At 41.0% G+C, this 22,753-nt stretch overlaps 1 protein-coding gene and 1 long non-coding RNA gene across 2 annotated transcripts; one reads left to right on the forward strand and one right to left on the reverse strand.

Moving 5' to 3' along the window:
* Window positions 1-695: 695 nt before the first annotated feature.
* LOC110952370 (jun dimerization protein 2-like) lies at window positions 696-11,463 on the reverse strand. Its single transcript, XM_022195884.2, has 5 exons — window positions 11,316-11,463; window positions 9,927-9,979; window positions 2,646-2,863; window positions 1,763-1,867; window positions 696-1,618 (listed from the first exon to the last, which is right to left on the reverse strand). Exons 3-5 carry the CDS (start codon window positions 2,838-2,840, stop codon window positions 1,427-1,429), a joined length of 492 nt encoding a protein of 163 aa, XP_022051576.1. The 5' UTR covers window positions 2,841-2,863; window positions 9,927-9,979; window positions 11,316-11,463; the 3' UTR covers window positions 696-1,426.
* A 62-nt stretch (window positions 11,464-11,525) lies between these two features.
* On the forward strand, window positions 11,526-22,258 carry LOC110952371 (uncharacterized). Its single transcript, XR_007947468.1, has 3 exons — window positions 11,526-11,616; window positions 14,573-14,682; window positions 17,438-22,258. It is a non-coding gene; the product is annotated as an uncharacterized LOC110952371 (long non-coding RNA).
* Window positions 22,259-22,753: the final 495 nt, after the last annotated feature.

Raw genomic sequence — 22,753 nt, forward strand, 5'->3', positions numbered from 1 at the left:
TCCTGCCATCTGTATTAAAATGACAATAAGTGTCATAGAAGATCTGTAATTCTGTCGACTTCCGCCAACTAAAAATATTACATAAAATGCTCTTTGTTGTGCTAAAGTTATAAGGCTAAATAGAAAGTTTAATTTCACTGAGGCAAAGGCCTTTTCTTAAAGGACAGTAACAAATGCAGAGGCTGCCAGTGATCTGTGGTGGAGTCAGAACGCTGTCAGCAACTGTCTGTTCTGTCAGCAGATGGGAGTTGTTTCTCTTGCCGAGCCTCGAACAAAGGCAGCTACAGTAGTCAGCCCGAGAGAAATAAAAGCATGAATGACCTTTTCAGAGTTGTGCAAATGAAAGTAAAGCCCTGATTTTGGCAATATGCCTCAGCTGAAGCAAACACGATTGCACAACTTCTGTCACTTGATAGCTCGAGTGTCATGACTGGAAGGAACAAACGCGAGGATTCATTTCACCGGAGTAAATGCCCACGAAGCTGCGTGTGTGAGAAAGCAATGTCGGTGTCTTTCTTGTAGTTAGAAAATAAAATTTAATCTATTCAGGGTATCAGAGTTCATACATAGATACAGGTGCAGAACAGACAGCGAAACACTGCTCAGCTGAAGAGATTTCTGCTTGTTTTCACAGCTGTTTGACAGCGCAACATGACAGACGGAGAGACCGAAGAAGACAAAATCACATCAAGTGATTAAACGAGCATTTCATATATGTTTATGTATACAAAGCAGTATAAAACAAGTACAATAATGGACACACAACAAGTCCAAAAAAATAAGGGTGTAAACATTTTGTGTATATGTGCTTTTCATGACGCCAGCGTCACCACAAATCGGATCAACCGGTAACTGCCATCGTCGAGGCAGGGTATAGAAATCAACATAAAAAAACAAGAAAACACTGCTCCGTCTGGTGTATTCGTATTGAATATTGTATCCTAAAAACTCTACACCTGTATATGTCAACTAGCATACATAGGAAAACTGCAGAACACTAAGCCTTTGTGGGTGTCTGTGTTGAAACAATGCCACACAGTCTGCTCAGGGCTTTTGTAACAGAGCACCATATTGATATTAGTGTGAGTCCTCAGCGGTGTTCCTGTCGTACTCTGCTGCTTCCGTTGGTCCCTTTTACGTAGAGATGGTTGCAGTAACAACGAGGCACAGCGGGTGTCGACGACAACACTTAATGTGGAGATGAAACTGGGGGTTTCCAGTCTTCCAATGGACAGAGCCAGCTCATGTAGCAGTGCTGAGGAAGCCCCACAACCTCAGATCTTTGGGCAGAGTCTCCAAAAGTCTCCAGCTCGGAGCTCAAGTGCTTATTTAGAAATCTATTGCCAGTTATGTTTTGCGTTTAAACGGCAGCCGCGGCGATGCTAGTTCGGGCTTTCAGGGACTTCGCGTCCCCGTCGTCCCACTTTCACTTGGTTTCGGCGGACAGCTGCTCCAGCAGAGGGTTGACCTCGCTGTCGGGTGTTTTGACGCTGTCGGTCCTCACGATGCAGGTGGGCCGGTGGAGGTTGAGCATCACCATCAGCTGCTGCCTCTCCAGACGGAGCTCCTCGATCTGGGCCTTCAGCTCTGAGTTCACCATCTCCAGACGCTCGGATTCCTGGAAGGAGACGTTGGTTTAGATTTCAGAGCTGTCAATCAAGCTAAACGGTCTAAACATGATTTAGCAGTTCAGGTTTGCTGCAGTCAGCTTATTCTGGGCCTCTTCTGCCCATAAACATGCAGCGCTGAGTCATGAACTCACCCTTTGAAGGAAGTCAGTCCGTTCCTTCTTTTTGTTTCGGCATCGCGCTGCGGCCACCTTGTTTTTTTCTCGTCTCCGTTTCCTCCTTTCTTCATCCTCATCCATCTGAAAATAAAATGTGGTATTAATATAAAAACAGGCACTCAATGTACTAGGGAAAAAAACCTCATTTTACTCTTCAGTCCATATTAAATCCTTTTAATAAGTAAAGGAAACATGGATATATAATGTCTGCTATCAGAACATTTATATTTTATGGAGTTCCTGAATATAAAGTCATTTTTATCACTCTAAACAGCTCTCTCATTATTTCAGTCCATTCAGATTGCAAACATAAATCAGAATACCATAATGTTCTATTCTATTATTGACTATTGAGCACATCTGAGTATAAGCTGCACCCACTACATTTAAAAAGAAAAAACATTTTGTACATATAGAAGCTGCACTTGTCTATAAGCTGCAGATATTTACACAGAAAGATTTGTTAACTTTTAATTAAAGCGTGTGAAAAAAGTAGCAGCTTATAGTCTGGAAATAAGGATAGCTGCTGTGTATTATTAAAGAACAGAACAGAATAGGCTTTTATTGTCACTGTTACAAGAACAATGAAAGCCAGTTTGGCCCTCTCTCTATTAGCAGCATTAAAAGATAAATCATATAAAACAATATTTAAACAGATTAAAAAATAAATACAACCAAAATATATACAAAAGAGCAAATATGGAGCAGAGATATGAACATTATACAACCAAAAATAGAATTATTGTGTTCTTTAATGACAACTATGAGCAGAAAATGATCCAATCTGCCTCGATAGGAAGCATTAAACATCCTGAACACGCAACTTTCACACCCCCTTCTCTTTTTTCTTCCTCCTCACCTCCGTCTTGATGGCCAGCGGCCTCTTCCCCAGCCTCCCCAGGAAATGCAGCGGGGACAGCATGGTGCCCAGCTGGCGGAAGTCGGCCAGCTTGAGTTGATCAGTCAGTGTGGTGGCCGAGATGCCCGCCAGCGGGCCGAGGCTGGGCAGGGAGCCCGCCGCCAGCGAAGGGTCAGGTATCTGTCCCGGCATCATGTCCGACTCGGCCACCACCGCCGCTGAGGAGAGAGAAAAGAGGAAGAGAGGAGGCCATTAGGACGAGAGAATCAGGCCTAGAAAGAACTCGCTGACAATGAAAATTCAGTGCAGTTTCTTTTCTTTTTAGACACTTCTTTGAAATACTTTTAAGTTCCCTTCTAGCATGAAAACTCAACCAATAAAACGCCAGTTCCACTTGTTTAACCCTCCTGTTGTCCTCATTTATGGGCACTAAAAAATATTGTTTACTTGTCTGAAAAAAATCCAAAAATTCAGCAAAAAAATTCTCCAAATTTCTGAAAATTTGCAAAACTTGCAGGAGGAAAATTCTAATAATTCCTTGAAAGTTTTATTTTTTAAAAATCCCCAAACTTGGCAAGAAAATTCTTGCAAATATTTTCAAAAAATTACTAAAAATCTTCCCAAAAAAACCTAAAAATATCTAACGTGATTACATATATATCAGCAAAACTTCTTTTTCACATCTTTTCCAGCAAAAAATTTTCAAAAATTTCCCAAAAATGTTGAAAATGTGGACATCAGAAGTTTCACTGTGAAATATTTTTTTTCCACATTTTCAAATTTAAAATGGGTCAATTTGACCCACAGGATGACATGAGGGTTAAAAAATGTTAGATCTAGTGTGCCACAGTTCTATACAGATCTTTTTTTTTAATTAATGGGTTATTCTGTATAGATTTGTGTTGCATTCTTGCACTTTGCTGATAAAATACGCTCTAGATTTACATTCATCATATGGCAGCAATCTGAAAGCATTTTTTGTCTTTATCATGATGTTACAGTTTTGGCATTCCTCCCTAAAAAAAAGATGATTTACCGTCTTCTGCTCTTGTCATCAAATATCTCTGTAAATATAGGTTGCCGTTTCCAAGAATGCATTCAAAGTTGACAGCTCTGACAGCTGTGTTATCTTCTTAGTCAGCAACCGGCAAAAAGGGAAAAAAAACAAACTTCACGCTGTCAGCAGCGACACACTCATCTCTGTAGCTACACATGCAAAGGGAAGCCATGAAAGCCTTCTGTAGGATCACATAAACCGAGAGCTGGCTTGTGCTTCTGATAAATTTACCGAGCGGTTTTGGTGTCGAACGTTTCATTCAGTTTTTGCAAAGGGGATTCAAAGGATATCAAAAGCGTTCGTGTCAAACCGGAGCGGGTAACACTCACGCATTCCATCACCACCCTCTTTCAACAATTTAGGGCAGTTTAGAGGGTTCGACCGCACCGCTTTTTAATGTAATCAGGGAGGAATGAGGGACGGGGAGCAGAGGAGAAGAGGGGGAGAAGCTGTGCAGGCATAAAGGAAGTGGCTGGAGAATTAAGACGTCTCTCTAATTACTGTAAGGCCGAGAGTTGGAAAGCTTCTGATGGCCAAATAAAAAACAAATGTTACAGATGAGAGCGCCGTAACATGAACCGACTCAACCCTGCCCATCCCTGCGATCTCTGAGGAGAAGCAGAGCGAGACCAGGGAAGAAATTGTAGGAAAATAAATGCAGTAAAATAAAAGAAACAGGAAGGTAAATAGATGTTACATGGAGTAGAGACAACACTGGGTGGATCTCATTTGTAACAACTCTGTAACTTTGGCTCGTCGCCGCCGGATAGGATTACCCTCCAAACCTGAAGCTATGAGGACTTTTAAAAAAGACAGATGATATTAACGGCTTCACTCACATTCGCCTCCTGAGCGTTCGGCTGCAGCTGAACCTCTACAGGTCGGCCGCAGACCCGAACAAAGCCCCTCTCATATGGAACCAACAAAGACGCGTATTGTGAGGTGCTGCAAAAAAAACAGCTGACTTTGCTGGTGGGTGACTGGCTGACAGTTAGACCAAGTTTTTCTGTCTTTGCGACTTCTTTTTTTCCTCCTTCTTGCAGGGCTGAAAGAAGGCTCGCTCTCTTACAAAGGCCGTAGAGGAGGTAATGAAAAAAGCAGCGTTATGTAACTCTATTCTAATGTACTCCACCCTGCTTATGGGCTGGTCCCAAAGTGTTTTCACAGTCGCTGGAGGGTTTACTGTCGTGCATGGCGGAACCCAAATCAATACCAAAGAGTAATAACAGAGCTGCTTTGGTGCAGAATGATTTTGACGTACATCTCACATACTGCCTAGCCTACATTATTAATCATCACACGTCACATTTAGCTTCAAATTTAGATCTTTACGGTATGTTTAAGAAAGATCCAGCACTCTTCACACTCCCCTCGACTTGTTCTCCGCCACCTTCAGTCATCGTTTATTCACTCCAAGGACAAGCTGGTGTGTGGAGCCAGTGTCTCATGAGGCGTTTTATTACTTAAATCCCCTCCCTCCCCTTCTCCCACTGTATGTATACTCCCATTTACACTGCACTTGGCAGCGGTCTGTTGTTTTTGCTGGAGAGGAAAGGAACAAGACAGCCCTGGTGAAAAATCTCTCTCGGACAAAATTCCTTCTCTCTCCAACTCCGGGGAGAGGTGTAGCAAGAGTGGACGGTGCTCAGGCCTTCTCGGACCAGAGCTTTAATTGTTTCTGTCTTACTATATGAAGTCAGAAATCAGGCCAACATGAGCAGGAGATTTCAGTCCAAACACTGTGATATGTGTTTTCTCACTCCGGCTTCAGGAGCTGTGATGGAATTTAAAATTTGCAATCCAAAGTAACCCCTGGGCCGAGAGAACAGCCACAGGAACTGAAGCACCCATTAGGAGGGACTGAGCAAATGGCTTTCAGAGCCAAAATGGACGCCAATATCCATGCTGGCCAGACGCTCGGGACGAGTTTACAGACTGGAATTAGGCTCCAACCTGGACAAACACAAGTCGTCAAAGGGAACAGACGCAGAAAAAAGTCACTTCAACAATAATCTTATTTTGTCTACTAGACTGGCTCGTATGCAACGCTGTAACTGAATCCTGCTCTGTCAGACGTTGCAAGGAAAGCCCCCATTCCTCGGTATGGCTTGTTGAGACACGCACATAGACATGGATGCAGTTCAGTTTATTTACATAGATGTTTGTCTGCTTAACATCAGATGTCACAAATCAAAATCCCACAGAGGTAGTTTCGCCAGCGGCCTCCAAAACAACGGTGAAATGGTGCGTGAAGCGAGATACCTATCAATTACGAGACATAAAAGTGAGTTACACGCCACTCCAGATGATTTAGAGCTGCTGTAAACTGCGACACGTAACAGGCTCCTGACGCGTCACACTCGCAACTTAAACCTGGCTTTTAAGTTGAGCGGAGAGTTTGTTGTGTTTAATTTGTTCCGTGTTCTTCAAGCCGCCACACAAGTGTCTGTAAATCCCCCTTGCAAATTCAACAGCCATTCAAGCCTTGAGACATGAAACTCTTCAAAAAAAACTCATCTGTACAACACAGGGAAAGTTTGCTGATGCATGTCTAGCAGGGTGTAATTATGCCCAAATGCATGAGTCAAAGTGAATTTTACATTTTTCAAAAGAGGGGTATTTTTCTCTCTTTTTTTTCTGTCAGCGGCAGCCTGCAGCCGAGGATTAGTGGTCAGCGTTTGATGATGCAACGCCGTTACTGTGCTTTTGCAGTCGAGCAGAAAAGCCAGTGCCACAGCTTTTAGGCCCACACTGGCCTCAAACAAAGACACCTACACAGCCCCGGCAGCAGCAGTGCGGGCACCGCTAGCTCTCGGGGGCTAGCCGAGAGGAGACGAGCTGAAGCCAAGGGCGGGGAGCAGGAAATGTCATGTATTAGTTATGAAATATAGGAGCGAGCTCTACGCAGGTTCTGGCGTCGGCCCAAAACTAATCTGACTGCATGTGAGTCGTGGTTAGCGGGAGGTGTGTGTGAAGAGAGCATGCCAGAGGGTGCATGTGAGGGGTTCCTATGTGGAAACGTGCAGGCAGTGTGTCCTATATATAAGTTTAATTCTCTGGTTTCTTTGCTCACATACTCTATCTGTCTTCAGCTCGACCAAATGCGTCCATTTCCTGAGAGCAATTAGCAGCACTGAGGAATTCAGCCCCTTACCATTAGCCAGCAGCACGACTGGAGGCCCTATTATCCTCATTCCTTATAGACATGGTGAAGGAGAAGAGTGAGAGGGGGGCTTACAGGGGCTTTCAAAAGCTCCTCATTACCTTTACATACAGTTGCCTCCACCAGAGCAATAACTCCTGAGACTGAAAGCTGGAGTTAAAAGTATTTGCTTGCTAATTCACCTTTGCCCGAAACACAATGTGAAATTCTGGTGCTGCCACAATGCTGGGCTTTAAATCACTGGATCGTGGCGTTACGGTAAAGACGCGCACACGTTCCAAGACGCTGTTCGACCACTATTTGTCAGCATGCTTTATTAAAGTCTAATTTTAGATTAATAAGGCATTGCACGGGCCACACACCAGCATCTTGCAAAACTCCTGCAAACAGCTTCTACAGCTCCACATAAGCGCTGAAAAAAAAAAAGGAGCAATGAGCACGAAGGCTCTGGCCAAGGCACACTCTCTCAATCTCCGGCCAAGGTCTCGGCGATCATCATTACCGTCTGCACTCAGTCAGACTGTGTGTTGAGTTACAGCCTTTCGCAACCCTCTGAGGAAACCAGGGAATTTGGCACCGGCTCTCCTCGAGGACAGGACAGTCCAAATATACAGTATCAACATTCCTCCAAGCCCTCATTATATTTTCATTGGAGGAACAAGACAAGACACAGGCACGGAAACAGAGCAGACGCTGCTGCTCTGACCATGCTGGTGTCATCTCTGACCAGAGAACTCCAGGGCGATCATGTGTGGGAGTGGAAGTGATTATCACAACAGAAAATAGGATCTCTTTTCATTTCAGCTTTCGTTTCTTTGTTGGACGTCGTTACGGGCTAAATAACAGCCGCAGATAAAAGGAAGCTTTCCAAATTCCCAAAGTGACGACAATTTAACCTTTTCAAAGCAATCCAACGCAATTATGAACATTAAACTTTGCAGAGCTATCAGTGATGATGAGATCCTCAGCTGGAGCGGCGCTGGGCAACGCTCAACTTCCCGTCACAGTGTGCGTCTCGGTGCATGGAGGGGTTATCTTTTGTTCATGGTGAAATTTCACAAGGGAGGAAAGTTTAACTACTGCATTTTATTTCTGCCTAAGAATGAAAAATGTTTCCGACAAATCCAAACACTAAACACCTGCGGATATGCACAAAGCCTGAAGTGTGTGGCTGCCTTCATTCAGACGTTGGTGTGTGATCGTTGGCTGGATTCCTGCTCGGCTTGCTCGGTGCCATTCAGACAGTCACACAGCTATATTCTGCATCTGGGTGGTCCTGCTTGAATTATTAGAATGTTACTATTTCTCTCCACATCGCAAGTCAAGATTAGACTCCGCGTGGCACAGAGCTTTGGCTTGGCTCAGACGTGGATTAAATGAATCAAAATACAAAATGCAGACAAAAGCCTTTTTCAGATGTATGGGCTTCACTCCTATGACAAATCCCAGGCAAGTTGTGTGCAATCCCTGATAACAAGCTATTGGCCAACCGAGCGGTGAAAATTAGATTTAACGCTGTCTGTTGAAGCAATCGCTGTCATTATGTAACGTGCGGTTGTCACTTAAATGCCATTTCATACTTTGTCCTCTGACATTTCCTCATCGGCCCCACGTCAAGCGGACACTTGTGCAGTGCAGACGCCGGAGTGATTAAACAAGCTCCGGTCTCAGCACTTTTTCTAAGTGTTCATTCCTTCTGTTTCTCTCAAAGGCTGCGAGCTAAAAGGTCAGTGTTTCGGGCAACATTTAGCGACAGGAGTGTTTTTTATGCAAACACAGAAATGTGGCTACGCTTCCAAAAGAAATGCAGGAAATCTGGAAATCATAACTGTGTACAGGCCCTCTTTAAAAACGCACCTCTTTTCATAAAATCACTGGCTCTAGTGCCCCTTCTCTCAGTTACACCTTTGGACTTTGGGGTGTTTGCTTCCACGGCGTACATCTAGTCTGGTCCTAACACGCTGTTTTTACAAAGCATGTGGAAAGGCTTATGGGGACTACAATGTGATACTGATAATGTGATACCCACAGCAGTGAATAGCTGCTCCCCCAGCATTAGTACTAGTACCACTGAGTCTGGCTGTTGCATAGTTGGCTCGCTCGCCTGCAATGCGTCTGCTGTCTATTCAGCGTACTGGGGTGCAGCTTGGCAATTCTAGCTCTCCGGAGACACACTGGAAGGCATTTCTACTTAAAATAAACCCTGTGCGCCCACGTCCAGCCTCTCAGCCCTGACGGCCCTGCGCTGCTTGTCGGCTCGCCAGCCCTTCCCCATTAATCCACTGCAGCATTCCATTTATGCGGAAACCATCCCACTGATGTGCCCGGGCAGGCACTGGGGCATTTAAACCCCTCTGTAACACACGCTCATTCACTTAGACGCACACAAACACAGATGCCAGACACAAAGGAAACGTATATAAAGAGCACGCCAAAATAGTTTCCCCTGCGTGGCATATATTTGTAACCAGCATGCACTGCACCAGCTGAAGGGCATGCACTCGCTCTATAGGAAAACGCTGAACCCGTGAACTTGAAAGTGACAAATCCCCCCTCAGCACACGCAGTCCATCCCTACCAATCATGTTTCCCATTCCGTGATTGGCCTTTAGCTTTCACGCCAACAAGGGAGGATAAGAAACTAGCCTAGATTTAGTTAATGTTACACAGTTAAGAGTATCTGGAAAGATTCTAAAGCAGACAAGAGGATGTTATTTACCGCCTCATCTCACCGGCACCCGGAAAGTTGCTGTAGCGATAAAAAGAATAATTCAACACTGGAGCCTGTCTATCTGCTAGTATGCAAATTCACATTCACACAAGTTTCCCTCATCCAGGATCCAGAAAAATACACTTAAACACGCAGTGTGATGGGCCAAAGCAAAGATTAGCAATAATCTGCACCCGCACGCTGCCAAGGAAACTTCACACTTCATTTACATTAGTTGTGTTTCAAGGTGAATTAGCTACGCCAAGAGAAGTTTTGCTTCTTTTTTTGCATGTGCAGCTGCAGGTGATCTCACACAGCCATCAAAATCAGTTTTAAATGCATGATACTTACTCAGAGAAAACTTGTCAGTCGTCTTCTGTCAATGATGCAACTTTGTTTGGACGCTGTGGAGAGTTAATGAGACATTTATTACTACTTATCACAGCAGAAATTGTCATTAGTTCAGAAATGAAATATATTGACAACTGCAACAGCTGAAACTAATTGCCATCTGTTTTGATTACTTAAAAAATGTTAAAAATTCTGTGATTTCAGCTTTTCAAGCCTGAATACTTTCTGGTTTCTTTATTCCTCTGTGACAGTAAACTAAATATCTTTGAGTTGTGGGACAAAACAACAACACTGATGGCATTTTTTCCCATGTGCTGCCATCTTATACACCAAACAACTGAGCGATTAACCAAGAAAATAATCAGCAGATCATCATTAGCTGCAGCCCCAAAGTGAATTATCAAGTAAAGGCACCAACCACTCTCTTAAATGCATTTTTGCTTTTCCTAATTGCATTTATTACAGCTTTATGTCACTGTAGACTGAATATCTTTGGGGTTAAGGTGACAAAACAAGCACTTTAAAGACATCACAGCGGTCTTTCCAAGTGTGATCACCAGTTTTTTGCAAGAACTAAATCACAAAATAAAGAAAAAATAACATGATTATGACTGGCACTATTTTTGCAAATAATTTTGCAGATTTGCCACTGTCGGCTTGCTATCTGCCTTAAATGCATATTATTTGTGCAGTAATTTTGCAGATTTGCCACTCTCAGCACGCTTATCTCTCTTGCACCTGTATGCAAAGTGGTAATATGAGAGGCAGATGGACTGGACGAGCTGGCTAATGTCCTAAATGTGCAGCAGTAACACGGCAAAGTTGGATGTTTGGGATGGTTAAAGCCCTGCAGACTCGGTGACAGGCTGCTGCAGCAACACTTAGCATCCTAGCTTAGCGCTCGACTCCTCCGAAAGCCACAGTGTGCGGCGGCGTGTGTGTGCTGCGTTACATAACAGCCTTCACACGGCTAACCGACAGTTAGTGAGTTGAGCAAACACCGAAAAGGAAGAATCCCGAGATGAAAATACCCCCCTGACACACGTACGAAGTGTAGTTTAGCTGACGGCTCCGTAAATAACTAGCGACAGTTGCTACGACAACAACGGCAGCGGAGTTAACGGTCGCGGCGGCGGCAACGCAATTTGCGGCTCGGAAAACTTTAAAAACTGCGGGGGGAAAAACACCACACTTTTCGGGGAAGCTGAGCCGGCAAGACGTCTTTGAAAGGCGTTATCAGCAAACACAGCACTGGAGCTCAAACGCCGAGAGAAATGTTAAATATGCGGCGATAAAAGTGCGATAAATATATGCAAATTTAGCTGACTATTAGCACACAAAATTAAAGCAAAGGCGGAGGGGAGCGGCGGCGGCTACACACACACTTACCTGTTGTGCGTCCAAAAAACAAAATCCGCAGTAATGGTGGGACGGTTGTTGGAGTAGGGATTCGGATGTAGGTTTTTGGGACTAAGTGAGGTCGTTGCATCAGCCCCGTTTAAGTACCGAGCTGGGCTGTGAGGGCTCAGGAATGCGGAACTGCTGCCCCAGACGTAAGCATGGATGAAAATAATGCGAGAGGAGGGCCCAAGACACACGGCTTTGTTTGCTCCACCCATAGCAACCGAGAAAAACATACACAGACTGCAGGAAAGTTTCAGCCTGAGACACTGACGGAGATCCACAGCGGGTAAATACACCCTCACAGCCATAATAAACGGGTCAATAAATAAAATGTTGACAGTAAACACACTGTGCTAGTTGTAGTTACAGGTGTTTAGCTATTTGACGGTAGGTGTGGTGTGCCAGAAATAAAGCAGATCAGTAAAAATAGTGGGTTATTTATATACTGAAATAAAATATTAAATTGAAGCTAGATTTTTTTCAAGAAAGTATGTCAGTAGAGGCAGGAAATTTGAATATAGCTGTAAAGAAAAACTTTTCTCCTCAGGTTATGCACATGAGTTCATTCATTCATCCAGAGAGGGTATTTTTTTAATTCACTTATATTTACTGTGTCAATTCACATCAGGACCTTATATGATTATATTATGAAGAATAAACCCCAAACAAATCCTACAAAATCCCTTTACACAAGGACTTTGGTGAAAATCAGAAGAGAAATCTCCGGACCAGGCTTAGAGAAGGCAGCCATCTGCCTCCACCAGTCGGGGTGAGAGTAGTCTCGCATAGCCAAACCTATCTTTAGAGTGGTCTAACTACACCTCATTATCATTCTGCTATGGCAGAGAATTTAAAACACTCTAGCTAGTTTATATTTCTTTGAATCAGTAACAGTCAAAAACAGTTTATCTAAATCGATAATCAATAATGAATAGATAAAATTATGACAGTAAACACGCTGTGCCAGTTTTAGCTACAGGTGTTTACAGCAGGTGAGGTGTGCCAGAAACAAAACAAGTCAGTCAAACCAGTGGGTTATTTATAGCCTTCAATAAAATCTTAAATTGTTTTAGTCAGTAGGGGCAAGAAATGTGAATAAAACTGTAACAGATCAGCAAATAATTCTGTTCAGAAGTTATGCACACAAGCTGAGTAGTTCAATCAAAGAGGGATTTTTACAATCAGTTATATTCATATAGAGTCAGTTCACAACACAAGCCAAGGTCAAGATCTTACACGATTATATGATAATGAAAAAAACAAACAGAACCTACAAATTGCCTTTACGCAAGCACTTTGGTGAAAATAGGAAGAGATACCTTTAGTAGAACCAGACTCAGAGAGAGTGGTCATCTGCCTTAACCAATCGGGGTGAGGGTAGTGACAGATAGCCAAACTTATCTGTAGAATGGTCTGACTGCACCTCATTATCTTTCTGCTATAGAGAGGGAGAAAAGCTCTGGCTAGTTGTATTTCTCTAAATGAATCACAATGGTTGTTTTTGTGAATCTAAGCCCAGGATGTAGCAATGGTGCCCCTGCAAAAAATAGGGACGAGGTGGTGGAACTTTTACATGCATGAGTGCAAGCACTGTCATCAACATGACTAATTCACTGAAAGAACCAGGCTGGTCTGCCTCATTGCATGATTCAGATCAAAGTTCTTGGCTGAACTTGCCATTTTCAGATTGTGAGTTGCGCAGCAGAAATGGCAGGTTTGTACCTGCAGTCAGGTGAGTCAGATGAGGGTGAGAAAAGAAAAGCAAAGAGAAACAAAGTTTAATTTGAGGCATTTATAGAGGCCGGACTAATGCAAAGTGAAGCTATATTTTACTGTGACTTATCAAGAAACTGCAAATTATAATGAACTTTAAGCTAACATTTGTATAGTGCATCAAATAGTGATACTTGTTTTTAATGTTGTACATAGACCCCCAAAAAGCAAAACAAAAAAAATACCTTTGGTTAAAAATGCAAAAGTATTTCACAAGAAAGAAGCAACCGGAAACTCAAAAAATGTGCAGCTGATACTGGATCTTGTATGCTTTACTTATGCTATTATTCCTTTTCTTTATTAGAGTGAAATTACATGTAAATATGTCGGAACAGGCTGCCTGTGAAGTGTTAAGGATGTGGATTAGAGCCGGATTTTAAAAATGTGTGCACTTTAAATGGGTTTAAAACTTTAGAAGAAGTAAATTAGCCATTTAGCCTCTTACAGGGAACTGTGTGTATAAACACCTATAGCGGCTTCTGACTGCTAAGCGCTAATAAAAAGCCTATAGCCTGCAAGTAACAAAAACAAACTGATTAAACACTTACTGTATCGTTCCGAGTCGTGTAGTTAGCTTATAAAGATGCATGTAGCCTTGAATTCCAACTGTTGCTTTACTTGATGTTTAATCTTCACTCTAAATAGTAAATGTAAACTTCTTGCTGTAAATGGAAAGTTTCTTTGTGCTACTCTCAAATCTGGTTTTAAACAGGATTTGTGACGTTCCACCTAGTTTGGAAGCTCAGGTCAGTGGGTATTTGAGGCCTGAAGTCAAGGAGATAGTGGTTAAACTCTCATAATAATGAAAAATATTTGCATATTCACAGCTGTTTTTTTATATGATAGTATGCAAGAGGTTTCATTTGTGACTTTTATAGGTATGAATACTAGAAGAAAACTGGAAATCCAGTTTGATGCATTTTCAAACATGCTTGGAGGGGATATTTAAGGTCATTTTTCCAACAAAAGGAAGAGTCATCACTTCCCATTTTTTAACCGGTTACACTGAGTGCTACTGTGGTTTTTCTTGCAAAGAAAGAAAATACAATTATGCAACTGAATAAATGTTAGTTTAACATCCGTCATGGTGTATTTTCTTTACGCTCATTCCACCTTGTTTCTCACCTTTTACCTCAAACTCATCCAGCCCTGTGATGTTTGCACAGATTTGTCTCCCTCCAGCCTTTATTCGTGTTAATAATCCTGGAAGTAACACCCAGCAGATCTTTCCTCAGACAAATTCAGCACAGAGCTGAAATCTTTCTGTCTCAGCTGGTCTCAGGGAGGAAGTCGGATGCCAGAGTAATGCAGTAAATCCTGCAGGGTATTTGCACGAGTAGCTTTAGCTGCTCTAAAAGCCTCGTTTTATTTTCTTTAATCACTACTTAATTAAGCTGTGACTTGATTCATAAAACAGAACAAACCTATGCACACATGCCTGTCTCAAGTGTTTCTCTTTGTGTTTCCAGAAAGTTCCAGAAGAACAATGTGGACGCCTCCTCCTGCTTCCCTCTAGTGTGGGCAACGATAACTACATCACCCTGGACTGCACTTACAGAGGCAAAGTTTAACATTCAAGGTACCCTGTTTGAATCTGGAAGAACTGGGAATAACTTCTGCTGATACAATGGTAAAGTGTCCATCTTTTAACAGTTACTTTTAACAGATAAATTGCACCAAAATCTTCACCTTAACTGTCACATCCTGCACACTCCCCTCGTTCTAAGCGTAAAAAATGAACCTCCTCCACTGAGCCTCTAAAATAAAGCAGTTTCACTGAATTTTTTTCACCCAAAATCTACTTTACATGAAGAAACAACCTGTCATGAATCTCACACTTTGTGAATGTCTGAGTTTTCGCTCTTCAGAGAGCAGAAAGACTGTATTTAATCAGTGGACACCACTTGTTTTTATCACATCACACGTTATAGCTGTGTTCTTTACTAAAGTCGAGGTTTATTATCACGATTATTGTTGATAAAAGTGCTGCACAGCTGTAAACAATATTTGTTTCGCCAGAGATATTACTTGTATATCCTGAGAAAGTACCAGAAATGTGCAGAAAGTAGCTTTAAATGCATTTTTTGAAGGGAAACACCACCACTTCACTATATACTGTACAATGGAATTCAACTACAAAAACTCAACTACAAAATACAAGTCTCCTCACATCATTTGAATCATTGCTCCCACCCACAAGGTGCAACAACAGATGCAAAACAGAAACATAAAGAAGATATTAAACTCCTATTAGGTTATGTAGGGCAGTATGCTAGTGTGCGTGCATGGACATGTGCAGCACACAGTATTTGTTTTACAGTTTTACCTCCCGAATGTCCAAAAAATTCAGATCTACGACCCGCTGGTTACTGAAAACTAAAAGCTGCACTCATGGCTTCAGTAGACAGTGTTTTACATTTTATAATGGTGGCGTCACTTTCAGAAAAGTCATCAAATTCAAGTTAAAAGAAGGTCATTCAGAGGATTTTCTCTTCTGTTAAACACAGTTGGCGGGTCATTTTGACCCTAAGACAACACAAGGGTTAATTAGTTACCGTCTCCACAGCTGAGCTGCAGTGTCACCTCTAAACAATGTCAACCTCAGGGTGTTTTTAAGTCCTCAAATTGCAAGTAAATTTCATTTTATTGCAGCAGAAACAATTAAGCAATCGTTCTCTACGGTGCCTTTTACTGCACGTCAGGTTTTATCGTTACCATTATCTGAGGCTCAGATGGGTTTTACACGATGCCAACTCAACTGTTCCACCTAGAACAAGCAGCTGAGTTATTAGAGGCTCACCAAAATACCCCACTCTGTTCCTTTTTTTAGATTCTAATTTGGTTCGGCCGTGATTTATGTCTCGCATCTGAGGGGAGGTCGGGCCGACTGTGCGTCACGGTCGCTCTTAACATAGATGACAAATTTCAGCGGAGACGTTTGGAGTTAATAAAGCAGAACTGAACTAACAAGCAGACAGATTTCACAAAACGGGAGGGTTCACGGTTTAGGATGAGGCGGAGGTTTTCCCCCTTTCGCAGGTGTAGTCTTTCAGACTGAGTTCCTCTGTGCCTGCAGGGCGGCAGCCAGAGATGTCACTCAGTGCATGAACACACATGGTGCAGGCCCATTTGGCACTTTAAGCCTTTAAGAGGGAATCGTCCCAGCCAAGAACAATAAGCTATGATAATGACACTAAGAAAAAACACACCAGTCTGATGTACAGACCAAGTATGTGGAGCATGTTAGTCGAGAGCATGTAACAAGAAATGACCTGTTGTTGTTGAAAATCAGGACCTGAAAGTGCACAGTTATTCCCCTGCTTGAAAGTTCAGAACCATTTCTCAGCATTAAGCACAGCACCTATCAAGATCTTTATTTTTCTATCCTCCACAGAGTCTTTGCTTTGCTTTACACAATCTTGGGTGCACTTTCCAGCAGCTGCCAACATGATGAATGGAGAGTGAATGCAGTTTGTGGTTTTGCAGCTTTGCCAAACTTGTGCAGAGTTCTTGCTTCGTGGGCGTCAGTAGCCAACGTAAAAACAAAGTCACTTCTCTTTTTTTTTTGCATAACGAGGTATTGTGGTTTTTCTCTTCTGTGTTTTTAATCATTTTCGAGAGGGATGTTTAACAACAGCTTTGCGATCCCGGTGGCTCATTTTACAAGATGTAAATGAGTCAGTTCTTATCTTCTTCAGCTTGATTAAAACGTGTTTGATCGTAATATTATCCAGCACCACATCTTTGGGAAATACCCAACGAACCAGACACCTCCAGACACAGACCTGACTCATCACCCCCCCACACACTGCAGACATTATATACAAACTTTATTTTTACCAATGCTCTGCTTAATTCCCTTCCTTCCTTTTTTCCTCCATCATTTCCCATTTATCTCAGACAGTCGCAGACAAAAAATACGTCCATTGATGTGCAAAAATGGTTATTTAAAACTCTAGGACAGAAGTCCTGCATTTTGCCACTTTGGGTGTCCAATTTAGAAATACTGTGTTACTACAGAATCCTATTTCCCATTTTCTGACAACAGTGAAGTAAATGGAAGTTCTCCTTTTGTCACCGTTCATTCAGTGAGCGTCACATAAGTATTCCACATAATGAATCCAAACAGTGCATTAAAACAAACTGTACATTTTCAAAATACAACATCCTCCTTTCTCATCACATACATGACGCTTTAATAGACTGGATTGTGATTTTTTAGCAGACTACCTTGCACTCTATTCACAGAAATCAAATCCATCTCTTATTGCACCAACTGGCGCTGACTTTAAGCCTTCTCCTTCTTCATCTTTATCTCCCTCTTACGACAACAGGCCGTCAGCTATCATGCCAGCGCTCCTCTTCCCCCCGCTGCTCCTGTTTCCATTCGAGTAAAAGCTCCCGGCGTTACTGCATTAGCGAGACACGGATTCACCATTTGACGCTCATCCACGGCACCATGTGGAATCAGAGTCTATAAAAAGAACATTCTTCCGCGCAAACAGCTCAAATCGTTGCAGTTTCATGCGTGCCAGCGATGGTTTGATCGTGTCGACAGGTGAGTCACTTGTAAAGAAAATCAAATCTTCCTACTGCATCGCTGAATCTGCAGTCGGAATTAGACATCAGCACCATCTCTGCTCCCTCTCTGCAGCGTTACTCATGTCAGGTGACCCAGCGTTCCCGAATCCGTATGACATTGATTTATCCCCGTAAATATAGCACTTCCTCGGGAATATCGCAGCAAGCAGGAAACAGATTGGTCAGAAGGTGTGTGCGATAACAGAGGTGGAAACGGTGAGCAACAGGACAAATAATAGAAAGACTGAGATCTGCAAACATGTGGGCGACGTGGGACATATTACGGAGTGTTGATGTCGCTGGAAGTCATCTCATCCTGTAATTCATATGAGCTCAACATGCTGTACAGATAAGGGAAAAGCACATGAAAGCACACAAACCTATAAAGAAGATTAACAAACTGTAGCACGGAGGCTTAGCAAAGTACAAAAAACTAACAAGTTTGCGGTTTTGCAATCCAATATAATAAGTGTACAACAAGCACATACTGGTTCAAGTCATCATAATAGTGGTTACAATGAAACCCAAGGGCTAGTTCCTAATTCACGCCCAATTAAAAACAAGCTGCACTCACTGAAGGGCCTTCATCCCTGAAAGCATGCTGTGAAATCAGAGGAGGAAAAAACAGAGGTGTAAATGAGGGGTTTAGAAGCAGAAAAAAAACCCTGAACTGAGTTTTATATCATTTCTGTAATATTTTATGGTCTAGATTTTAGTGGCAAAGTGGTCTAACCCACAATCTAAATATAGTGTTACAGTGACGCTTCCAATATTAGACCATTCTTGAAAACAATAAACTTTGAACCCATTTTTTCTCAAAAACTACAGAAAGTGGGTTAGATCACTCTTATCTAAAATGCTTCAAACGTGATCCAAAATCATTCAAAATGTGTCAAAAATGACTTCAAAATGATTGAGAATTACAGGAATTTTTCCAGAGATGATTTAAAACGATGAAAAATTCTTTAGAATGACATGAAAATAGTCTGAAATGACTGGAAAATGATCCAACATCAGTCAGAATTTCTCTCAGATGATTAAAAATGATCCAGAATGACTGAAAATTTGCAGAATGATACAGAATTTAGTTCAAGATGCTTTAAGAATCATCCGAAATGACTCAAAATTGGTCTAAAATGACTTGAAAATCATCCAAAATTACAGTAAAATTGTCAGAAATGACAAAACTTTTCCCAAATTGACTTCAAAATGTACAAAATGACTCCGGAATTGTAAAAAAAAAATACTTAAATTTGTTCAGAATGAAGTGAAAATTGTTTAAAATGACTGAAAACTTGCAGAATGAAATGAGGGGGTTAGAAGCAGAATGGTCTAACCCACAAAGAATCTGAACTGAGTTTTATATAATTTCTGTTACATTTTATGATCTAGAGTTCAGTGGCAAAGTGGTCTAACCCACAACCCAAATACAGCGTTAAAGTGGAATGTTAGGCCATTCTTGAAAACATGGAAGTACAAAGTAGCACAAAATGGAAATACTCAAGTAAATTAAAAGTAGCTTCAAATTGTTTGTAAGAATTTTGAAGTTTGAGATTGGGAAGAGTTATGATGGGAATGATGTGAGGTCCTCAGACGTCATGAAATAATAAGATTAAAGCAGCCCTGTTTTCACACAAACGTGGGGCTGAATGGGTCTGAACACTCTATCGTCTGTGAAAGAAGCTCCAGTCAGCCGGAATAACTGAAATGACCTCAGGGGTATGCACTGCCTTTGGAGATCGTTTACATTTTTATAACAACTAATGCGTCTTCGTCAACCTATGGAGTGAAATATTGAACTTTTCTTTATCTAATTTGACTCTAGGCATCAGAATCAAGATGCAAAAAATACATTCGATGCATTTAACAAAAGCTTTAAAATAACTGCAGTGGAGTAAAAAGTGAACATGTCTCTGAAATGTTCAAAATTGTATACCAATACTAAATAGTAAATATACCCATTATACTCATATATTCTTGTTTTCATGTTATGTATCTCTATTTTATGCTACTTTGTACATTAGGTTCATGACATTTTTGAAAGAAAATGATGTTTTTGTGCTATAGCAGCACTTTGCTATGCAGATTGATTTACAACAAACACATATGGTTCAAGTTAACATATTGAAAACACAAAACTTTGAATCCATTTTTCTCAACAACTACAGAAAGTGCGACCACTCTGCTTCCAAACCCTTCATTTCATCCCCCATCGTCATACTGTATTTGCTGTGTGAGGGTTTAAGACCACAGTTTTTGCAGGAGTTTTACTGTATTACAATATTACAAAGCTGGAGAATTGTCATTTGATTCATGATTTAACTGGAGAATTAACGTGAATTAGTTTACAGCTAGCGATACAGTCGCTTTGTTGTGCTGTAAAAGTAGTAAAATGAACATTTAGGAACTTAATCCTAATGTATACATAATGTAAAGCTGCAGTGTTAAAGCTTAAATCACAAGATTAGTGATTAATACAGAAAGTAATCTTAGATAATAACTCAGTTTAGATTATTCAGCTGGTCTGATATTACTTGATGCTGAAGCTGATCAAACCGCTGCAGTAAATGAATCACATTTCAAGTTATTACTCCCTAAACGTTGTGCAGTACAATCAGCTCAAAAGCATGTCAAATTGAATACATATAATATACATGCCACTTTATGAGCTCAGCTTGTCAGCTGTTTTACAAGTCAATATCAAACCAGTCTGTCTGCCTTGAGGCTCTATTTTTGTTTTAGATACCAACTTATTACGCTCTGTTGAACAGTCATTTATTAATGCTAATAACGTCCATAATCGCAGGTGAAAATAAAATTTAGATTCCAGGATTCCAGACTCATTCCCCTCACTGCAACTGCTTTTAATCAATGGCATGATGTGCTGCTGCTGGACGGCTATTTCAGACCGATGATGGACTGACTGACAGCAGTTCTGATGTCTTCTGAGTCACTGTCTGTCCTTAAAGCTCAGCGTCCAATCAGTCGGCTACTTCTCACCTCCACAGACTGAGTTTAGTCTGTAAAATATCACAAAGCTGTTCACAACCAAACCTCAAACCACATCCTTACTATACGGGACGAGAGGGCACAGAAGTTTTATTTTAAGATGATTTCTTGTCTTAGTCTGACTTAGAAAAAGCAGAAACGGCATCATAAACACCAAATCATTTTTAGCTAGAAGTGACACCATTCAGAATGTTACTCAAGTAAAAAAATATCAACGAAAATGACGATTTTTTTAATGATCAAATAAAATTATTTGCAATAGACTTGATATGGATAAATAATTGCAGCTCATCTGACTATTATTAATACTGATTTATTGTGGTGTGTAAGTAGAATTTTAATGTTTCAGCTGGTCAAAATGGAGTTATATTTTATTTATTTCGAAATAAAATATATTTATATTTACAGTTTTCTATGGAAAATCAGAATCTGCATAGCAACGTGCTGCTAAACCACAAAAATACATTATTTTCTTTTAAAATGTCATGAACTTAATGAACAAAGTAGCATGAACTAGAGAAATATAACATGAAAACAAGAATATATGACTATATTGGGTATATTTACTATTTCATATTGGTATAGCAAGTACATTTAGAAGGACAATTTCAGAGGCAAGTGCACTTTTTACTCCACTACAGTTATGTTAAAGCTTTTGTCTCTCGGTACTTTAATTAAAAATAGAATGAACTCCTAAAGTATGATGTATTATATATAACTACTAATTAGCATACAGGGTAATTAAACTCATTTTTACCAGCTACACACAGGCATTACACTGAAACTACACAAAAACATCAATAATTAAAATCTATTAATTGAATATATATCATTCTGAAGTATATATCAGCTAATTCTGAAATTCTACACATGAATGAGAGCTTTTATTTTGGAACGATAAGTACTTTATGCTGTCAGCTATCAAATAAATGCATTGTGTATATTTATTGCTTCTTGATTCTGGTGCCTGGAGTCAAATTAGACAATGAAAAGTTTAATATTTCACTCTGTAGGTTGATTAAGTGTTATAGAAAAGTAAAAGATCTCCTCAGAAGTCTACTTCAAGTTAGTACTTACCCCTGAGGTGTTTTCAGTTATTCAGGCTGACTGGAGCTTCTTTTAAAGATGATGTGAGCATGTTCAGACCCATTCAGCCCCATGTTTACAATGTTTGTAATATAATGATGTATATAATATATACATCATATATAATAATATATCTGAAAAAAAATCTGAAATTTTCCTTTGAGCCTAAACCCAAATTTTTATATGTGTGATTTTGCATGCAGGACTTTTACTTGCAAATGAGTATTTTTGCATTGCATAATGTAGTATCTTCTTCCTCCACTACTGGTGACCCTGATAACAACTACAGATGTAGATTTGGAGATTTTTATTCACAGTATATTTTACATCTTATCGTGCATTTTGTAGCTTAGCATATTTTTCTATATTTATATAATATTTAATAATTTTCTACTGTGGTGGTGGTCACTTTACTGTTTCTGTATGCTGCTGGAACATCAGAATTTCCTTATGGGGATCAATAAAGTGTTTGTCTTCTATTCTATTGTTGATTCAGTTATTTGTCAGTGTCGGTTTTTCTGTGGCGCCACTCATTTAAAGGGAAGCTCTGCTGGTTTTTTGCCCGCTCTTTAGCCTCCTCTACTGCTGGCTGCGCAGACTGCAGCTCTCCTCTCACGTTCATCCAGAACACGCACACCACATATGTTGTATAACGTCCAATGTATGTCTGCATAAATTAATAAAACGCCATCACATTAGGTGCATCTACTGATCCATTTGCTCGTTCCGAACGGGCTGCGGTCGTTCAATCCCCTCTGTGAAGTTCCGGTAAACACTTTGGCTCCGTTAAATCGCTTACCGGACCCAATTATCAGCAGACACGTGACGCCCCGCTTCTGTAATTGTTGAGAACAGACTTCGCTGCCGCTTCGGCTCTTTTCGGGAACTGGCCCCGAAATGTGACACCCCGTTGCCATGGAAGCAAAACAACTGCAGTTACCCATATATGGCCAAGAGGAAGTGAAACGATACGG

This window comes from Acanthochromis polyacanthus, chromosome 16 (genome assembly GCF_021347895.1).
Source record: "Acanthochromis polyacanthus isolate Apoly-LR-REF ecotype Palm Island chromosome 16, KAUST_Apoly_ChrSc, whole genome shotgun sequence".
NCBI classification, from domain to species: Eukaryota; Metazoa; Chordata; class Actinopteri; family Pomacentridae; genus Acanthochromis; species Acanthochromis polyacanthus.